General features: G+C 46.5%; 1 protein-coding gene across 2 annotated transcripts in view; it reads left to right on the top strand.

Moving 5' to 3' along the window:
* LOC143805059 (semaphorin-3F-like) overlaps positions 1-19,293 on the top strand; it is a 196,618-nt gene that overhangs the window by 163,669 nt on the left and 13,656 nt on the right. For both annotated transcript variants that reach the window (XM_077283859.1, XM_077283860.1), the window contains 8 exons: positions 11,648-11,717; positions 11,958-12,102; positions 14,702-14,924; positions 15,022-15,110; positions 16,175-16,216; positions 18,033-18,196; positions 18,853-18,920; positions 19,025-19,158. In XM_077283859.1, coding sequence (XP_077139974.1) covers positions 11,648-11,717; positions 11,958-12,102; positions 14,702-14,924; positions 15,022-15,110; positions 16,175-16,216; positions 18,033-18,196; positions 18,853-18,920; positions 19,025-19,158 — 935 coding nt within the window. The remainder of the gene's footprint in view (positions 1-11,647; positions 11,718-11,957; positions 12,103-14,701; positions 14,925-15,021; positions 15,111-16,174; positions 16,217-18,032; positions 18,197-18,852; positions 18,921-19,024; positions 19,159-19,293) is intronic.

Here is a 19,293-nt window from a genome sequence, read left to right as displayed (position 1 = left end):
GTTCCTTGGGAGGTCTAGTTTCCAAAATGGGGTCACTTGTTAGGGAGCTCCAATGTTTAGGCACACAGGGGCTCTCCAAACGTGACATGGTGTCCGCTAATGATTGGAGCTAATTTTCCATTCAAAAAGCCAAATGGCGTGCCTTCCCTTCCGAGCCCTGCCGTGTGCCCAAACAGTGGTTTACCCCCACATATGGGGTATCATCGTACTCAGGACAAACTGGACAACAACATTTGGGGTCCAATTTCTCCTATTACTCTTGGAAAATTAAAAAATCCTGGGCTAAAACTCATTTTTGAGGAAAGAAAAATTATTTTTTTATTTTCACGGCTCTGCGTTATAAACTTCTGTGAAGCACCTGGGGGTTATAAGTGCTCACTATGCATCTAGATAAGTTCCTTGGGGGGTCTAGTTTCCAAAATGGGGTCACGTGTAGGGGAGCTCCAATGTTTAGGCACACAGGGGCTCTCCAAACGCGACATGGTGTTCGCTAACGATTGGAGCTAATTTTCCATTCAAAAAGTCAAATGGCACGCCTCCCCTTCCGAGCCTTGCCGTGCACCCAAACAGTGGTTTACCCCCACATATGAGGTATCAACATACTCAGCAGAAATTGCCCAACAAATTTTAGGATCCATTTTATCCTGTTGCCCATGTGAAAATGAAAAAATTGAGGCTAAAAGAAATTTTGTGTGGAAAAAAAAAGTACTTTTTAATTTTTACGGATCAATTTGTGAAGCACCTGAGAGTTTAAAGTGCTCACTATGCTTCTAGATAAGTTCCTTGGGGGGTCTACTTTCCAAAATGGGGTCACTTGTGGGAGCGCTCCAATGTTTAGGCACACGGGGGCTCTCCAAACGTGACATGGTCTCTGCTAGCGATGGAGATCATTTTTCATTCAAAAAGTCAAATGGCGCTCCTTCCCTTCCGAGCCTTACCATGTGCCCAAACAGTGGTTTACCCCCACATGTGAGGTATCAGTGTACTCAGGAGAAATTGTCCAACAAATTTTAGGATCCATTTTATCCTGTTGCCCATGTGAAAATGAAAAAATTGAGGCTAAAATAATTTTTTTGTGAAAAAAAAGTACTGTTTAATTTTTACGGATCAATTTGTGAAGCACCTGGGGGTTTAAAGTGCTCACTATGCTTCTAGATAAGTTCCTTGGGGGGTCTAGTTTCCAAAATGGGGTCACTTGTGGGGGAGCTCCAATGTTTAGGCACACGGGGGCTCTCCAAACGCGACATGGTGTCCGCTAAAGATTGGAGCCAATTTTTCATTCAAAAAGTCAAATGGCGCTCCTTTCCTTCCAAGCCCTGCCGTATGCCCAAACAGTGGTTTACCCCCACATATGAGGTATCAGCGTACTCAGGACAAATTGGACAACATCGTTCGTGGTCCAGTTTTTCCTTTTACCCTTGGGAAAATAAAAAAAATGTTGCTAAAAGATCATTTTTGTGACTAAAAAGTTAAATGTTCATTTTTTCCTTCCATGTTGCTTCTGCTGCTGTGAAACACCTGAAGGGTTAATAAACTTCTTGAATGTGGTTTTGAGCACCTTGAGGGGTGCAGTTTTTAGAATGGTGTCACTTTGGGGTATTTTCAGCCATATAGAACCCTCAAACTGACTTCAAATGTGAGGTGGTCCCTAAAAAAAATGGTTTTGTAAATTTTGTTGTAAAAATGAGAAATCACTGGTCAAATTTTAACCCTTATAACTTCCTAGCAAAAAAAAAATTTGTTTCCAAAATTGTGCTGATGTAAAGTAGACATGTGGGAAATGTTATTTATTAACTATTTTGTATCACATAACTCTCTGGTTTAACAGAATAAAAATTCAAAATGTGAAAATTGCGAAATTTTCAAAATTTTCGCCAAATTTCCGTTTTTTTTCACAAATAAACTCAGAAATTATCGACCTAAATTTACCACTAACATGAAGCCCAATATGTCACGAAAAAACAATCTCAGAATCGCTAGGATCCGTTGAAGCGTTCCTGAGTTATTACCTCATAAAGGGACACTGGTCAGAATTGCAAAAAACGGCAAGGTCATTAAGGCCAAAATAGGCTGGGTCATGAAGGGGTTAATTCTCTAAACTTCTGACAACATGTCTCCGAATTTCCAAGCAATAAATTTTGTATTTTTTTTCTGACAAAAAAAAAATGGTCAAAATAAAAAAACAACAGTGCCTTGTGCCTTCAGACCTCAAATAATGCAAAGAAAACAAGGTTATCATCATTTAGAAACAACAATACTAATGTTTTAACTCCAGAAGAGATCAGAAATCAGTATTTCTCCTTCACAACATTGGGGGGCACATGACCGTGGGTGTATGCTGCTGCCACTAGGAGGCTGACACTAAGTAAATACAAAAAAGGGTTAGCTCCTCCTCTGCAGTATACACCACCCAATGGCTTCAGATAGAATGAGTTCATGCTCAGTGTCCGTAGGAGGTACACTGGGGTTTGCTATTCAGACCATACCTTTTTTATTTTTATATTTTTTAAACCTTTTTGCGCAAGAGGAAGACTGGGGCGACGGACCCTTTCAAGGGGCTGATCTCCCCCAAGCAACAACAGGCGAGCACGGCAAGTGTCGCCTCCCCGTGCCCTCCCCTGCGACGTGGGTTGCCAAGCCTGAGCTATCTTAAGGGTGACGGTTCCCTTCAGGGCGCCGATCTCCCCACACCAGCAACAGACGGGAACATGGAGTGTCACCTCCATGTACCCCCTTCTCAGCCAGGCCAAAGCCGGACAACCTGCCCTGTGAAATCCTAGGGGAGCAAACCCTTAGGATACACAAAGGCCCCCCTCCCCATGGCGTCCGTGCTGCTCCCACTGCACCACCAGTGATGGAACAGCGGTGCTGCAGGGAGCTGGACAGTCCCTCTCCTCCTCCCTCTCAAGAGTGATGGTGGATTGAGGGTTCCTGCACCGTCCCTATTGCAGGCCTGACCTGCGAGCAGAGTAGCACCTCTGCCCATCGCTCCCTCCAGGAGGTGATCTGAAACCCTCAGATCATCCGGCGGAGAGTTTTTCATGGTGGGGGGGGGGGGGGCTCCTGAGCGTGTCGCGGGCTCGGCGGTCATTTCCAGCAGGGCACCAGTAAATTAGTCCCCGGCTTCGGCCCTTGCAAGGCTGCATGCTGGTAATCCCGCTCCCTTCCGCGCGTCATTCTGCCGGTCCCGCCCACCTGCCTGGCGCTTCTCGCACTCTTTGAGAAGCGCCTCTCGTTCTCGGCGGCCATATTTCACCACCCAGCAGGCTCAGCACGGCACGGCAAGCATCCTCTACCCTTGAGGTCCAGCGCTGCACGCTTGGGGACAGAACTCTTGGGGGCACAGGTCCTGAGTAAGGCTTCTTTCACACTTCCATCTTTCTTTTTCCGTCACAATGCGTCGTTCTGTGAAAAAAAACGGATCCAGCAAATGTTTCTTCTGGATCCGTTTTTTTCTCATAGACTTGTATTAGCGACGGATTGTGACGGATGGCCTCACGTTTCATCCATTGTGCACTGGATCTGTCGTAAAATCGCTGTCCGTCGGGCGGAGACAACGCACAGAGGAATGTTTTTTATGTACGTCGGAAAATCTCTCAGCGACGGATCCTGCGCTGCCCGTCATTGGCTATAATGGAAGCCTATGGACACAGGATCCGTCGCTGATTGTCAAAAGCAGGAATCCAGCGACAGATGCCGTCTTTTGAAACTGAGCATGCGAGGAAGAATTTACCGTCAGGGAAATTCTCTCTCGCTCTCTCTCCCTTTTTTTTTTTTTTTTTTTTACTAATGATGCTGCCTATGCAGCATCAATAATAAAAAGATTATGTTAAAAATAATAAAAAAAAAAAAATAATCGTGATATTCTTACCTTCCGGCGTCCCCCGTAGCCTTTCCAATGCTTGCGATGCTGCCGGCAGCTCCTGTTCCCAGTAATGCCTTGTGAAATGACCCGATGATGTAGCAGTCTCGTGAGACCGCTACGTCATCACAGGTCATTGCTCGCAAGACATTACAGGGAACGGGAGCTGCCGGCAGCAATCGGGAAGGCCGCATGTAGGCTGCAGTGGACACCGGAAGGTAAGAATATCACAATTTTTTTTTTATTATTATTTTTAACCTGGATTGTGTTGTGTATGCGTTTTCGCGGAAAAACGCAGCGAAGACACATACACAACGTGTGCACATAGCCTCGACGGATCCGTCAAAAAAACGGACCCAGTCCACCCGTTTTTTACAATCTGCACAGGATCCTTCTTTTCAACATTTTGACGGATTGTGACTGATTGTAAAAAACTGAATTGTGAAAGAGGCCTAAGTGCTCTGCCACACTTCCCTCAGGCTTCTCTCCCATTTTTTCTTCAAGTGATCTGCTGTTTTTCAGCTGCACAATTAGCTTCCTGCAGTATTTTGGGGGTTAACATGGATAGAGCATGTCTCTACCTAAAACCTCTAAAAAGACCACTAAAACACATACAGTGTTTTTTGCTTCATGCACCTCCTGTCAGGCTGCATTACCAAGGGGGCATATTGCTCTGCTCTGTCAGGCTTGCGATCACAAATGTTCTCAGGAGCCCCCCCACCGTGACCAAACCCACGGTGACCAGTCCCCCTGAGTGGGCCATGTCACTTTTGCAATCTATGGCTTCTTTGACTAAGGTCATCGAGTCCCTCCAGGATCCTTCCAGGACTACGACCTCTAATCCGTCTGTCTCAGAGAATTCCCCTACATCAGGGGAACCATCGGCCTGCAGGGGCCGTCCTCGCCTTTGGCACAGACAGGCATCAAGGAAGCGGGGTACATAGCTGGCCCCCTAGGCCCTCTGGCGCTTCGGCGTCTGTTAGCTCTGTTTCTCACTCTCCCTCTCCAGGAGTGTACAGCGAACTTGACGACTCTGAATCTGAGTCGGATGTACCTCTTGACCTAGAGTCCCCAGGTTATCAGGCTACTGTGGATAGTCTCATTGAGGCCATCAACCAGTCACTGCAGGTCGACGAAGAGCCTATTTCATCACACACGGATACTGCAGTGTCTTTTAAAAGGACTAAATATCCTCATAGGTTGCCAATCACCCTGAGTTCCAGGACATAGTCCAGCGAAATAGGGAGCACCCAGAGTAACGCTTTGCAGGTCAGAGATCGTTGGAGACCAGATATCCTTTCTCCACTGACCTCCGCAAACAATGGACGGAATCTCCTCCAGTGGATTTTCCCGTATCGCGTTTCTCATCCAAGACTCTGCTGTCCCTACCAGGTGGATCTTCCATTAAAGATCCCACAGATCGGCTGATTGACAGCCTCGCTTGTTCGGTTTTTGAAGCGTCTGGCTCGGCACTCTTTCCCTCCTTTGCAGTGACCTGGGTAGCCAAAGCTGTGGCTTACTGGACAGATTCCCTGCATAAGGCCATACCGAAGAGTGATCTTTCTTCTGAGATAGCGGAGTTGGGCAATCAAATTTCTTTGGCCGGTGATTATTTAGTAAATGCTTCCCTGTATGCGGCTTATTGCTCTGCTTTTACAGCTTCCAACGCAGTAGCTATTAGAAGGGCACTATGGCCGAGTAACTGGCGAGCGGACTCTGCATCTAAAAAGTCCTTAACATCTCTTCCCTATCTCAGCGGTCATTTATTCGGAGAAAAACTGGACCAACTGATTTTGGACGCTACAGATGGGAAGAGTAAATTCCTTCCCCAGCAGAGAGTTAAGCGTCCTATCCGCCGTCAACTGCAGACACGTTTTCGGTCCTTTCGCAGCAATTATGGGTGGTCCTCGACGGATAGATCCCCCGGTTTGGGGAGCCCCGCTCACAGGGACAAGAGTCCTCAGTCCTCACGCAAACTCAACACTGCAGATCCTCGACTAAATGACACAACCTTGCCCGAACGACACCATCAGAGTAGGCGGCCGCCTACTCCTCTTTCGCCATGTCTGGCTCACAGTCGTTCTGACGAGTGGGTCAGAGATCTGGTGTCCTTCGGGTACAAAATAGAATTTTCTTCCTCTCCTCCAACCCGATTCTTTTCTTCCCGTTCCCCTGAGGTGGGTATGCGGGCTCGGGCCTTTTACCAAGCCATTGAGTCTCTCCGTCGAGACGGGGTCATTACCCCGGTCCCAGAGAACGAAAGGTTCCAAGGGTTCTATTCAAACCTGTTCACAGTACCAAAGAAGGATGGTTCAGTCAGACCCATCCTGACTTAAAGCTTCTAAACAGATTCGTCAGAGTCCGGCATTTCAGGATGGAGTCCCTCCATTCCGTCATCTCCTTGATGGAACGAGGGGAATTCCTAGCCTCCATCGACATTCGGGATGCCTATCTTCACATCCCAATTTTTCCTCCTCACCAAAGATTTCTGCGGTTTGCAGAGAACATTTTCAGTTCACAGCCTTGCTCTTTGGCCTCGACACCGTCCCCAGGGTATTTACAAAGGTCATGGCGGCTGCGATGGCCATTCTACACTCTCGGGGCTTAGTCATTTAACCTTTTCTAGATGACCTACTGATCAAAGGGCAATCTTTCCAAGCCTGCGAGGAGTGCCTCCGCATTTCTTTGGATACTCTCTCTCGGCTTGACTGGTTAATCAACCTGAACAAGTCCCCTCCTGTTCCGGCTCAGCAGATTTCCTTCCTGGGCATGGTGATGGACACTTTCCGAGGGTTGGTGATTCTCCCTCGGGACAAGGTCCTAGCCCTTCACAGGGAGTCCCGGCGCTCTGTCATTCATCTCCTTGTTCCATCCGTTTCGACATGAGGATTCTCGGGAAGATGGTAGCCGCAATGGAAGCATTCCCATTTGCCAAACTCCATCTTCGGCGCCTACAACACGCACACTTGAATGCATGGGACAAGAGTCCTTTTTCCCTCGATCGTCCATCTCGACTAACCCCTCGGGTCAAGCAGGCACTCCAGTGGTGGAGTCTCTGGTCCTCCCTCCTTCAAGGGAAGTCCTTTCTCCTGGTCCATTGGCTGGTGATCACGACCGACGCCAGTCTCTTCGCTGGGGAGCTGTTTTTCGTCATTGCACTGCCCAGGGGGAGTTGATGCCCACAAAAATCACGTCTTCCCATGAATGTCCTAGAGATCCAAGCGATTTGGCTGTCCCTGCGTCGGTTCCATCATCTCCTAGCAGGCCGCCCCATCCGTATACAGTTGGACAATGCCACAGCTGTGGCCTACATCAATTATCAAGGGGGACTCGCAGCAAAGCCACAATGCGCGAGGTGGAACACATCCTTTGCTGGGCCGAAAGGAGCCACTCAGTCATATCGGTTGTTCACATTCCAGGAGTGGAAAATTGGGCTGCGTATTTCCTCAGCCGTCAGGGCCTGGCCCCGGGAGAGTGGTCTCTCCATCAGGAAATTTTCCAGCAGATCTGCCTTTGCTGGGGGACTCCGGACGTAGACCTCTGATGGCTTCTTGGTTCAATGCCAAGGTACCCGAGTTTGTAGCCCAATCCCAGGACCCGAGAGCCATCGGGGCGGACGCGCTGGTCCTCCCCTGGAGTCGCTTCCATCTTCCATATCTGTTTCCCCCCTTACCCTTGATTCCGAAGATCAACAGGAAAATCAAGGTGGAGGCGGTACTGGGGATTCTCATTGCCTTGGGCTGGCCACGCCGAGCGTGGTAAGCAGAACTCGTTCAATTGGTCGCAGACGTCCCTTGGCGACTCCCAGATTTGCCGGATCTGCTTTCTCAGGGTCTGATTTACCACCAGAAATCAGGGGCCCTGTATTTGACGGCTTGGCCGTTGAATCCTGGGTTCTGACTCAAGCGGGTTTTTCCCGCAAAGTAGTTTCCACCATGATCAATGCTCGAAAGCCGGTGTCGGTGCGTATCTATCATCGGATCTGGAAAATCTTCAACTGGTGCAGAAGCAGAGGTCTTACTTCGCTCAATTTCAACATTCCCACCATTTTGGAATTTCTTTAGTCCAGTCTGGACTTGGGTCTAGCGCCGAGTTCCCTCAAAGAGGATGGCACCTTTTTGTCAGACGGATGCCCTGTTCATGCTCCCGGCGGGACACCGGAAGGGATTGACCGCTTCTAAGTCGAAAATAGCCAAATGGATTCGGTCGACTATTCAAGACGCTTACCGCATCAGAGGCAAGCCGATTCCAGCGGGGATCAAGGCACACTCCACTTGGTCGTTAGGCGCTTCGTGGGCCATTCGGCATCAAGCATCTGCGGAGCAGGTTTGCAAAGCAGCAAACTGGTCTCGCCTGCACAGTTTCTCAAAGCATTTTGATGTCCATACTCGGGCATCTGCAGACGCGAGCCTGGGTAGATGTATCTTGCAGGCAGCAGTAGCGCATCTTTAGGTAGCAGGTTTTGGGAGTTTACTCTGTTGTGTTGTTACTTCCCACCCAGGGACTGCTTTGGGACGTCCTACGGTCCTGTGTCCCCCAATGTGGCGAAGGAGAAATAGGGATTTTTGTGTACTCATCGTAAAATCTTTTTCTCCGAGCCACTCATTGGGGACACAACACCCACCCTTTTGGCCTGTTGCCTATGATGAGTGTTAGGCTGGGGTCACACTTGGCGTAAGACTATACGCCACGTATTATACGTCCGTACTACGGCCGTAATACGGAGAAATGTTCCCAAAATAGTGATCCGTAGGCAGGGTGTGTCAGCGTATTTTGCGCATGGCATCCTCCGTATGTAATCCGTATGGCATCCGTACTGCGAGATTTTCGCCCAGGCTTGCAAAACCGACATCTAATGGATTTATGTGCTCAAATGTTCATTAAAACATATATACAGTATATATATATATATGTCAGTGAGACACATATATATATATTCTGTATTTAGATTTCATTCAGCGCGATATCTGTGAAAAGTCGGTAATTCAATTGCCGGCTTTTCATTTCTCCTGCACAAACCCGACAGGATATGAGACATGGTTTACATACAGTAAACCATCTCATATCCCTTTTTTTATGCATATTCCACACTACTAATGTTAGTAGTGTGTATGTGCAAAATTTCAGCGCTGTAGCTGCTGAAATAAAGGGTTAAATGGCGGAAAAAATTGGCGTGGGCTCCCGCGCAATTTTCTCCGCCAGAACGGTAAAGCCAGTGACTGAGGGCAGATATTAATAGCCTAGAGAGGGTCCATGGTTATAGGACCCCCCCCGGCTACAAACATCTGCCCCCAGCCACCCCAGAAAAGGCACATCTGGAAGATGCGCCTATTCTGGCACTTGGCCACTCTCTTCCCACTCCCTGTAGCGGTGAGATATGGGGTAATGAAGGGTTAATGCCACCTTGCTATTGTAAGGTGACATTAAGCCAGATTAATAATGGAGAGGCGTCAATTATGACACCTATCCATTATCAATCCAATTGTATGAAAGGGTTAAAAAACACACACACACATGATTACAAAGTATTTTAATGAAATAAACACAGCAGTTGTTGTAATAATTTATTGCTCTCTCAATCCATTTCCAGGCCCTCGCTTGGCAAAATAATTAACACACAAGATACATACCCTCAGCTGAAACGTCACGTCCCACGAAGTAATCCATCTGAAGGGGTTAACTAATATTACAGGCACGAGCTGCGATAAACCACTCGCTCGTGTCTGTAATCCCCGGGTGCTGAAAGGAAAGCTGGATCTGTACTTACATTGAGTCGCGGTGAGGCGCCCTCTGGTGGATGTTCTCATGAACTGCAGCCTGGGAACTTTTTCCCACGCTCCAGGTCATATGAGGACATCCACCAGGGGGCGCATCACCGCGACTGAAGGAAATGTAGGTCAATGACCTACATTTCATTAATTCGCCGGGGATTACAGGCACGGAGCACAGCTGCATTAGCAGGGCTCGTGCCTGTAAAATTATTAACCCCTTCAGATGGATTACATCGTGGGAAGTGATCTGACATCAGAAGGTATGTATCTTGTGCGTTTATTATTTTGCCAAGCGAGGGCCTGGAAATGGATTGAGAGAGCAATAAACTATTAAAACAACCGCTGTGTTTATTTCATTAAAATACTTTTAAATCATGTGTGTGTGTGTTTTTTAACCCTTTCATACAACTGGATTAATAATGGATAGGTGTCATAATTGACGCCTCTCCATTATTAATCTGGCTTAATGTCACCTTACAATAGCAAGGTGGCATTAACCCTTCATTACCCCATATCCCACCGCTACAGGGAGTGGGAAGAGAGTGGCCAAGTGCCAGAATAGGCGCATCTTCCAGGTGTGTCTTTTCTGGGGTGGCTGGGGGCAGATGTTTTTAGCCACGGGGGGGCCAATAACCATGGACCCTCTCCTGGCTATTAATATCTGCCCTCAGTCACTGGCTTTACCATTCTGGCGGAGAAAATTGCGCGGGAGCCCACGCCAATTTTTTCCGCCATTTAACCCTTTATTTCAGCAGCTACAGCGCTGAAATTTTGCACATACACACTACTAACATTAGTAGTGTGGAATATGCAAAAAAAAAGGGGATATGAGATGGTTTACTGTATGAAAACCATGTCTCATATCCTGTCGGGTTTGTGAAGGAGAAATGAAAAGCCGGCAATTGAATTACCGACTTTTCACTAACACCGCTGCGTATTTCTCGCAAGTCACACTGCTGGTCCGTGTGGAATCCGTATTTTTCTCGCCCCCATAGACTTTCATTGGCAATTTTTTTGCGCAATACGCTGACAAACGCAGCATGCTGCGATTTTGTACGGCCGTAGAAAGCCGTATAATACTGAACCGTAATATACGGCTAATAGGAGCAGCCCCATTGAGAATAATTGTGCCGTATGTAATGCGAGTTTTACGGACGTAGTTTCTGCGCTCTTACGTCCGTAAAACACGCATGTGTGACCCCGGCCTTATAGTTTTGACATGTTGTACCTACAGTTAATATTTGTTAATCTCCTACTGCTTGGTCACTGAACTGGTTCTATCCGGAGCTAGTGGGTGGTGTATACTGCAGACTAGGAGCTAACCCTTTTTTGTATTTAGTTAGTGTCAGCCTCCTAGTGGCAGCAGTATACACCCATAGTCCTTTGTCCCCCAATGAGTGGCTCGGAGAAAAGGATTAAACGGTGAGTACACAAAAATTCCTATTTTGTGGAATAACCATGATTTTTAATGATCGCTTTCATGCGTCTTGGCATGCTTTCCACCAGTCTTTCACACTGCTTCTGGCGCAAAAATTTAAGCAGTTCTTCTTTGATGGCTTGTGACTATCCATCATCCTCTTGATTACATTCCAGAGGTTTTCAATGGGGTTCAGGTCTGGAGATTGGTCTGCCCATGACAGGGCTTTGATGTGGTGGTCTTTTAATTTTTGCCAGAGCTGTATGTCATGCATCCAAAGGAAACGGGAATAAAAAATGCAGAATTACTTAGAAAGAGAAATACAGAAATTATCTCTCTGTTAAAAGTGTGTTTTAGTATAACTAGGTGGTGACCTATGTTTTTAGGTAACACTCCCAACTTTGAAGGATTGCACCATCAGTAGAGCCTTTGTCCATAGACTCCCTATGGATGTTACATTGGAGTCTTCCCCAGCTAACAAGCCGCGACTCTACCTCAGTGTCCCAAAATGTATTTATAGTCCGATTACCTGCAAGATTAAGAATACAAACTGGTGATATTTTTTATCCATTTATGTGTCATTTTGTATTGTTACAGGGGATATTTTCATCCAGCAGACTCAGGACAAGCAGAACCCCTTAATTTATGGGGTGTTCACCACATTAGGGTAAGAGCAAAGATTTTCTGTCCTTTCTCTCCTATGTGACTTTATATACTGTTTGTGTCGCACATTGTTCCTACATCATAGTATGCTTGCCCTGCATGAAGACCAGTTTGCACTAGGCCAGTACTGGTACGCCTTGTCCTCCTTTGCATGGTACACGGCTGTTTTGTTGCCCCAGTGTGTGATATCTTTAGTCACCCTGCTGTGTGTTTCCTAATGTATCTGTCTCTGTGCGTCTCTTAGTTCCGTGTTCCGGGGCTCTGCCGTCTGTGTGTTCTCTCTTGCTGACGTCCGTGCAGTGTTTAATGGGCCATTCGCACACAAGGAGGGACATGGGTACCAGATGACGGCGTATACAGGGAAAACACCCTATCCCCGACCTGGAGCGGTGAGATACGTTATGACACTATGAGAGTTTAAGTGACTCAATGAATGCAGTAATAAGTGCACCAAGGGCGTTAATGTGATGTTGGTGATTACTTGTGGTAAAAAAGAAGGTTCAGTTTTCATGAACCTGCACTAACGCGATGAGGAAGGGGATGAACCGTATTTTCCTAATACAAATTCCCAACTTTAAAGTAGCGCTGCAGCCCCTGCAAACATATTAGAGAAATTGTGCACCATGACCAAAGAAAAAAAAAATTATCTCCTCCTAGTCAATGAAAAAGATAATGAAGGAGGGTTGAATAATTTTGGGCAATATACAAATTTATAATTTGCTTACCATTGAACACTCTTTTATCTTGTTTATTTTAATTAGGTTTAAATTTTTTCGCTGATCAATTTTTACTATTTGTTATTTGTGGTCAGAGTGCGTCTGCCTGATACAGAGCTGCAAAACCTCTTCATGGACAGAGTTAAAAGGGGTTTTCCTGGTAAATAATCATTCAACCCTTCCTGCAATATAAAACATTCCTCCGGGCACCGACATCCTGCTCAGCCTGCGGTGTTATACGCAGGAGCCAATCCCAGGCAGACCTGCAGGAGGAGAGAGAGCAGCCTGACCAATGGCGAGGCAGTGGGTGTGTCTCAGACTACCTCCGCCCCCCTGTAAATAGCCAAATTGTAGCCACAGATCACAGTCCTGTCCTGATGGGGCTGAGCTGCAAAGCAGGTACATTGCAAGATTAGAGGATAATAAATAGTCGGTAATTATCTCCTGCAGGTAACGACTTGCAATTTATTTTTGAACTACTGACTAGACCATTGCATTAATTTTGTGCAGGGGATTTTGAGCTCTGTATTCATCTTTGCATTGTAGTAAAAAATTGTTTTAATTAAATTAATTTACTAAAAAAAAATGTTTTAAAGGTAAAGATTAACTTTGGGATAAGGTCATTACAGTCAGGCTCCTGAATATCCACCACCACTGGGTAGTAGAGCTAAAGTTCCCATGATTCTGTGAGAAACTTATATCAGAGTAGACACAACCAAGAGAATTATGAGTTATAAAAAAAAATGACAAACTGGTAAGATAGGTCATCCCTTTATGATCAGTGGTGGCCCAACCTTTGGGATTTCCGCTGACAGTGAGAATGGGGGCTGCAGCACTGGGACACTCACTGACACTGAGAATGGGGCAACAAGAGAGGGACCCTCACTGATTCTGGGAATGGGGGCTGCAGCACTGGGACCCTCAATGAATCTGACAATGGGGGCTACAGGACTGGGACCCTCACCAACACTGAGAATGGAGCAACAAGAGAGGACCCTCACTGATTCTGGGAATGGGGGCTGCAACACTGGGACATTCACCGACATGGAGAATGAGGGCAGCGGGACCCTCACTGATCCTGAGAATGGGGTAGCAGGACTGAAACAGGATTGGGACCCTCACTGACACTGGGAATGGGAGCTGTGGGACTGCGACCCTCACCGACACTAGGAATGGAGGCAGCAGGACTGGGATCTTCACTGATTTTGGGAATTCGGGCTATGTAACGGAGACTATCACTGATTCTGATCATGGGGGCTGCAGGACTGGAACACTTACTAATCCTGAGAATGGGGGCTGCACGACTGGAGCCCTCACCGACACTGAGAAAAATATGGGCTTCTGCACAAGGGACATTTACTGATTCTGAGAATGGGGGCAGCAGAACTGAGACTCTCACCGATTCTGAGAATGGGGGCTACAGAACTGGGATCCTCGCTGATTCTGAGAATGAGGGCTGCAGGACTGGGAATCTCACTGACACTGAGAATGGGGGCTATAGGACTGGGACCCCCAATGATTCTGTGAATGTGGCTGCATGACTGGGACCCACACTGAGAAAAATGTGGGCTGCAGCACAAGGGACATTTACTGATTCTGAGAATGGGGCAGCAGGACTGGAACCCTTACTGATACTGAGAATGGGGTGATGGACTGGGACCCTCACTCATTCTGAGAATGAGGGGGCTGCAGCTCTCATCAGCACTGTATTCCTTTTAATACTCAGTATTCCCCGGACTCTTGCTGTGCAGACAACTGTAGCACATCCATATGAAAGTGCATAGTACAGAGCAGCAGTTACCTGCACAGCAGCACTCACCGCCACCCGGCTCTGAAAGGAAGGGGGATATTGTGTTCAATCAGTTCTGCAGCCCTTTTTCTCTCAAGATTGGTGTGAGAGTACCCAAGGTTGAACCACAAATGATTGTAAAGTGATGGCACGTCCTAGTGATCTGTCTCTATATTCATATGAGATTAGCCCTTTAGGACTATTCCTACCTTCAGCATTTATGGCATATCCATGGGATCCCCATTCCCTAATTCACTCTGTTTTCACCACAGAATTGGATGAAGGGGTGCTGCTACAAATACGGTTCACCTAGTAATTTCTATGGAGAAAGTGGCTATTTGGTTATGATGGTCCTTGGCGTATGCCATAATGCAATACCCATGGTAAATGTCAGTTACCCCTGAAGTAATTTTTAGGATTTCTATACGTTCTATAAGTTCTATAAGTTTTCAGTACTATATTTTATAGTAATCTATTTTGCAGTGTGCAGGTGGATTCTCTGTTACTGGCATTCACTCCAGTAAGCTTTTTGGGGAGGATGTGCTGAGATTTGTACGCACGCACCCCCTCATGTACACCTCAGTGTATCCTGTCAACCGGAGGCCCCTCCTGTTACTCTCAGACGCTTCTTACACATACACCAGTATTGCTGTAGACACTGTTCCTGCTGCTGATGGGGAGTACACCGTTCTGTTTTTGGGCACAGGTAAGTAAAATCACATGATATATACATTATTATCGGTGTTGTCACCGATGACCTTAGTGTCGCTCATCATCTACGTCCTGTCTCCTACTATCTACAGATCGTGGTACAGTGCAAAAGGTGATGATTCTTCCTAAGGGTCCTGAGGAGACAGAAGGTATCACGCTTGAAGAAGTGGAAGTTTTTCGAGTAAGACCTACATTTATTATGGGACTTCTATACACAGTCCAAATGTGATAGTGGTGGGAAAAGTAACCTTTTAAATGGAGTTCTCCTTCAACACCCAAGCAAAGAAATACCGTTCCCTGGAACTCTCAACTGTTAATGTGAAGCCCCATCTTTAGTTATCTGTACAGCACATCTTTGTAATTTACTTTAATTTCTGTTTTGCGTGACGTAAATTTCCCATAATCAACATATGATAAGTGTTTGATTGCTGGGGGTCTGAGTGTTGGGACCACAATCACTACAGCAGGTTTCTTGAGCATCCTCAATGAATGGGGGTGTACATGCGTGATCACCGCTTCATTTTCTGGCCACAGGAATGATGGAAATAGCCAAGTGCTGTACTACGCCTCCATCTGATCCATGGACAGAGCATGGAGCTGTAATGAAGGGAAAAGCCTTTGTCCTCATCTGCTCTACATATATGGCATATGCACTGTCCATTAGGTGTAATGTGCAGTATACATACTGTTCAAGGGCTGAGACCACATCATCTGCAGCCATAATGGCTGGGACTGAACTCCAATCCCAGCCGTTCCAACACTTGGATGCTATAGCGGAATAGTGACTTCTGTAACTAAGTGGTTAGATGGTGCCATGTAATTACCACCGGTGATGTGCTGGCAGGAAAGTACACACACAGCTGATGTGCCTGTATGTCGCTCCCCTCCTCACATACTGTTCAAGATCTGAGACTACATCATCTACAGCCATAATGGCCGGGACTGAACTCCAATCCCAGCCGTTCCAACACTTAGTTGCAGAGGTCACTATTCCGCTAGGGCATCAAAGTGGTTAAATGGCTCCATGTAATTACCACCGGTGATGTACTGGCAGGACACAGGTGATGTGCCTGTATGTCGCTCCCCCCCCGCATCAGTCTCTGCCTGTGATTAGCCCTGACTTTTTGACTCCTAAATATTTGATGTTCTTTAATATCTGAACCCATTGTCTTTCTGTTATCTTGTACAATTTATCACAATGGGCATTTGTCAGTAATTAGTGCTCCCTTGTATTTCTCCACACAGGTGCCGTCTCCCATTAAAAATATCAAAATTTCTTCTAAGAGGGTAAGCGTCTTATTTATCATTTTCATTGTGTCTGTATCTGACTGACTCGCTTAGGGTACCGTCACACATTGAAATTTCCATCGCTACGACGTTACGATTCGTGACGTTCTAGCGATATCGTTACGATATCGCTGTGTCTGACACGCTACTGCGATCAGACACCCTGCTGAGAATCGTACGTCGTAGCAGATCGTTTGGAACTTTCTTTCGTCGCTTGATCACCCGCTGACATCGCTGGATCGTTGTGTGTGACAGCGATCCAGCGATGTCTTCGCTTGTAACCAGGGTAAACATCGGGTAACTAAGCGCAGGGCCGCGCTTAGTAACCCGATGTTTACCCTGGTTACAAGCGTAAACGTAAAAAACCAAACCGTACATACTCACCCGTCGGTGTCCTTCAGGTCCCTTGCCGTCTGCTTCCTGCTCTGAGTGCCGGCCGGAAAGTGAGAGCAGAGCGCAGCGGTGCTGCGATCTGCTCTCACTGTACGGCTGCACTCAGAGCAGGAAGCAGACGGCAAGGGACCTGAAGGACACCGACGGGTGAGTATGTACGGTTTGGTTTTTTACGTTTACGCTTGTAACCAGGGTAAACATCGGGTTACTAAGCGCGGCCCTGCGCTTAGTTACCCGATGTTTACCCTGGTTACCCGGGGACTTCGGCATCGCTCCAGCGCCGTGATTGCAACGTGTGACCGCAGTCTACGACGCTGGAGCGATGATCATACGACGCTGCGACGTCACGAATCGTGCCGTCGCAGCGATTAAAATTTCAATGTGTGACGGTACCCTTAGGCTACTTTCACACATCAGGTTTTTTATTTCAGGCACAATCCGGCAAGTTTTGAAAAAAACGGATCCGGGTTTTTTTTACGCCGGATCTGTTTTTTACTCATAGAGTTGTATTAGCGCCGGACTGCGCCTGATGGACAGACGTTTCATCTGTTTTTTTCCGGATCCTTTTTATTATTATTATTATTATTATTATTATTCATTTTTATAGCGCCATTTATTCTATGGCGCTTTACATGTGAAATACGGGGCAAATATAGACAAATACATTAGACATGAGCAAAAAAAACAAGGCACACGGGTGCATAAGGAGGGAGGACCCTGCCCGCGAGGGCTCACAATCTGCAGGGGATGGGTGATGATACACTAGGAGAGGGCAGAGCTGGTTGTGCGGCGGTTCAGTAGGTTCAGGATCACTGCAGGCTGTAGGCTTGTCGGAAGAGGTGAGTCTTCAGGTTCTTTTTGAAAGTTTCAATGGTAGGCGAGAGTCTGATGTGCTGGGGTAGAGAGTTCCAGAGTATGGGGGAAGCACGGGAGAAGTCTTGGATGCGGATCCTTCCAAATAGTCGTTTCCGGCATACAGCGCAAACGTCCAGAGGAACGTTTTTTTGTCCGTAGGAAAAAGCGCACAGTGACGGAACCGGCCAAAAACGTGTGTAACGCAGATGTGAACCAATGAATCCGGCCACCGGATCCGGTTTTCAAAGCATTTTCCATTGAAATCATGCAGATTCTCTCTCTCTTTCTTTTTCTCTTTCTCTTTCCAGGAAGTCACTGTAAACTCTATGTGAAAAATACAAACCGGATCCGGCAGAAAAACAGATTCGTTGCATCAGTTTTTTCACTATTTGCAACGGATCCGTTTTTTTCAAAACTTGCTGGATTGTGCCTGAAATAAAAAACCTGATGTGTGAAAGTAGCCTTATGTAGACAATTGGAGAACATCTCACCTGCTATTGTGAATACAACATGCGATGTGTGTATAGCAAGGTAACATGCATCACTTTTCATTTCTCTTTCATTGTAGCATCAGTTGTATGTCTCTTCAGATGTGGGAGTGACACAACTCTCTCTCCATCGCTGTGCGGTCTATGGCAAGACGTGTGCAGACTGCTGTCTCTCCAGGGATCCCTACTGTGCTTGGGATGGAAACTCCAATGCTTGTGCACGTTACACCCCAACGCCGGTGAGGTGAGTTACACTGAACACGTCTCATAGGGATATTCTCACAAGTGACAGCATGTGGCTAGGACTGCCATTACCTCCACCAGCAGAAGGTCTGCCAGCTCTAGTGAAAAGGGTCTTCCTATCTTAATAAGTACTGGCACCCGATGCACGTTGCTGCGTGGCATACATAGACCAGCTTCTTCTTCTCTTATAGAGGTGGATACCCCAAAACTACAGCTTCATGATCACTGCACAATTTGGGGCTTATCTACCTGCATTATCCCTTATGAAGGTTTCTAACTAACTCTAAATGTTGCAACTTATTGGGGAGCTGTATTGTGACTGGTGTTTCTTATGCCTGACTTACACAAAAAGTCCCCTGGAAAAATATGCACCAAATGAATTAATGCTTGGGCTGTCTGTGCATTAGAAAATGAAATCTCTATTATTAAATGATAGTAAATTGGTTGTCTTATGAAGCACCGCGGTACACCATTAAGTCACACCCAATTTTAAGAAAAACTAAGAAAAATAAAAGTTGCTAAATGTATTCGCAAATATGAATTACACAAAATGTGTGACTTTTTGACACTGGGGACAGGGAATGATACATTTATGAACTGTACCAAGGAAACCTCACAATTACTGTCAGGCCATTACCAGCACCTTGTTACTTGCAGGCGGAATCGGCGTCAGGATGTGAAACACGGTGACCCCATGAGGCAGTGCAGAGGGTACAACATGCAAGGTATGGTCTGAGTTACAGTGAAGCCATTTCCCCAAAGCTGTTTTGATTTTTTTTTTTGTGGCTAAATGGCTCCATAAAATCTGACTAATGTGCTTGGATTACAGTGGATCGAGGAGTCTCTGAGAAAATGCAGATCGGAGTTGAAGGAGGGACTGTATTTCTTCAATGTGACACAAACTCGCCCCTTGAAAGCGTCACATGGTTACTGCAAAGAGACGGGACCCAGCATCGAAAAGAGGTAACAGGATCAGTACCTTCTGGAAATCATTTGTATTAGTATATATGGGGTGGTAAGAACATGATAGCCTGTGATAATGCATGCATTTTTGTACACTACCAGCCCATGTGAAGACTTTCCTTCCCAGTACCAGAG

This window comes from Ranitomeya variabilis, chromosome 2 (genome assembly GCF_051348905.1).
Source record: "Ranitomeya variabilis isolate aRanVar5 chromosome 2, aRanVar5.hap1, whole genome shotgun sequence".
NCBI lineage: Eukaryota > Metazoa > Chordata > Amphibia > Anura > Dendrobatidae > Ranitomeya > Ranitomeya variabilis.
Note: the sequence above shows the minus strand (reverse complement) of the source record. Positions and strands in the feature narration are given on the sequence as shown.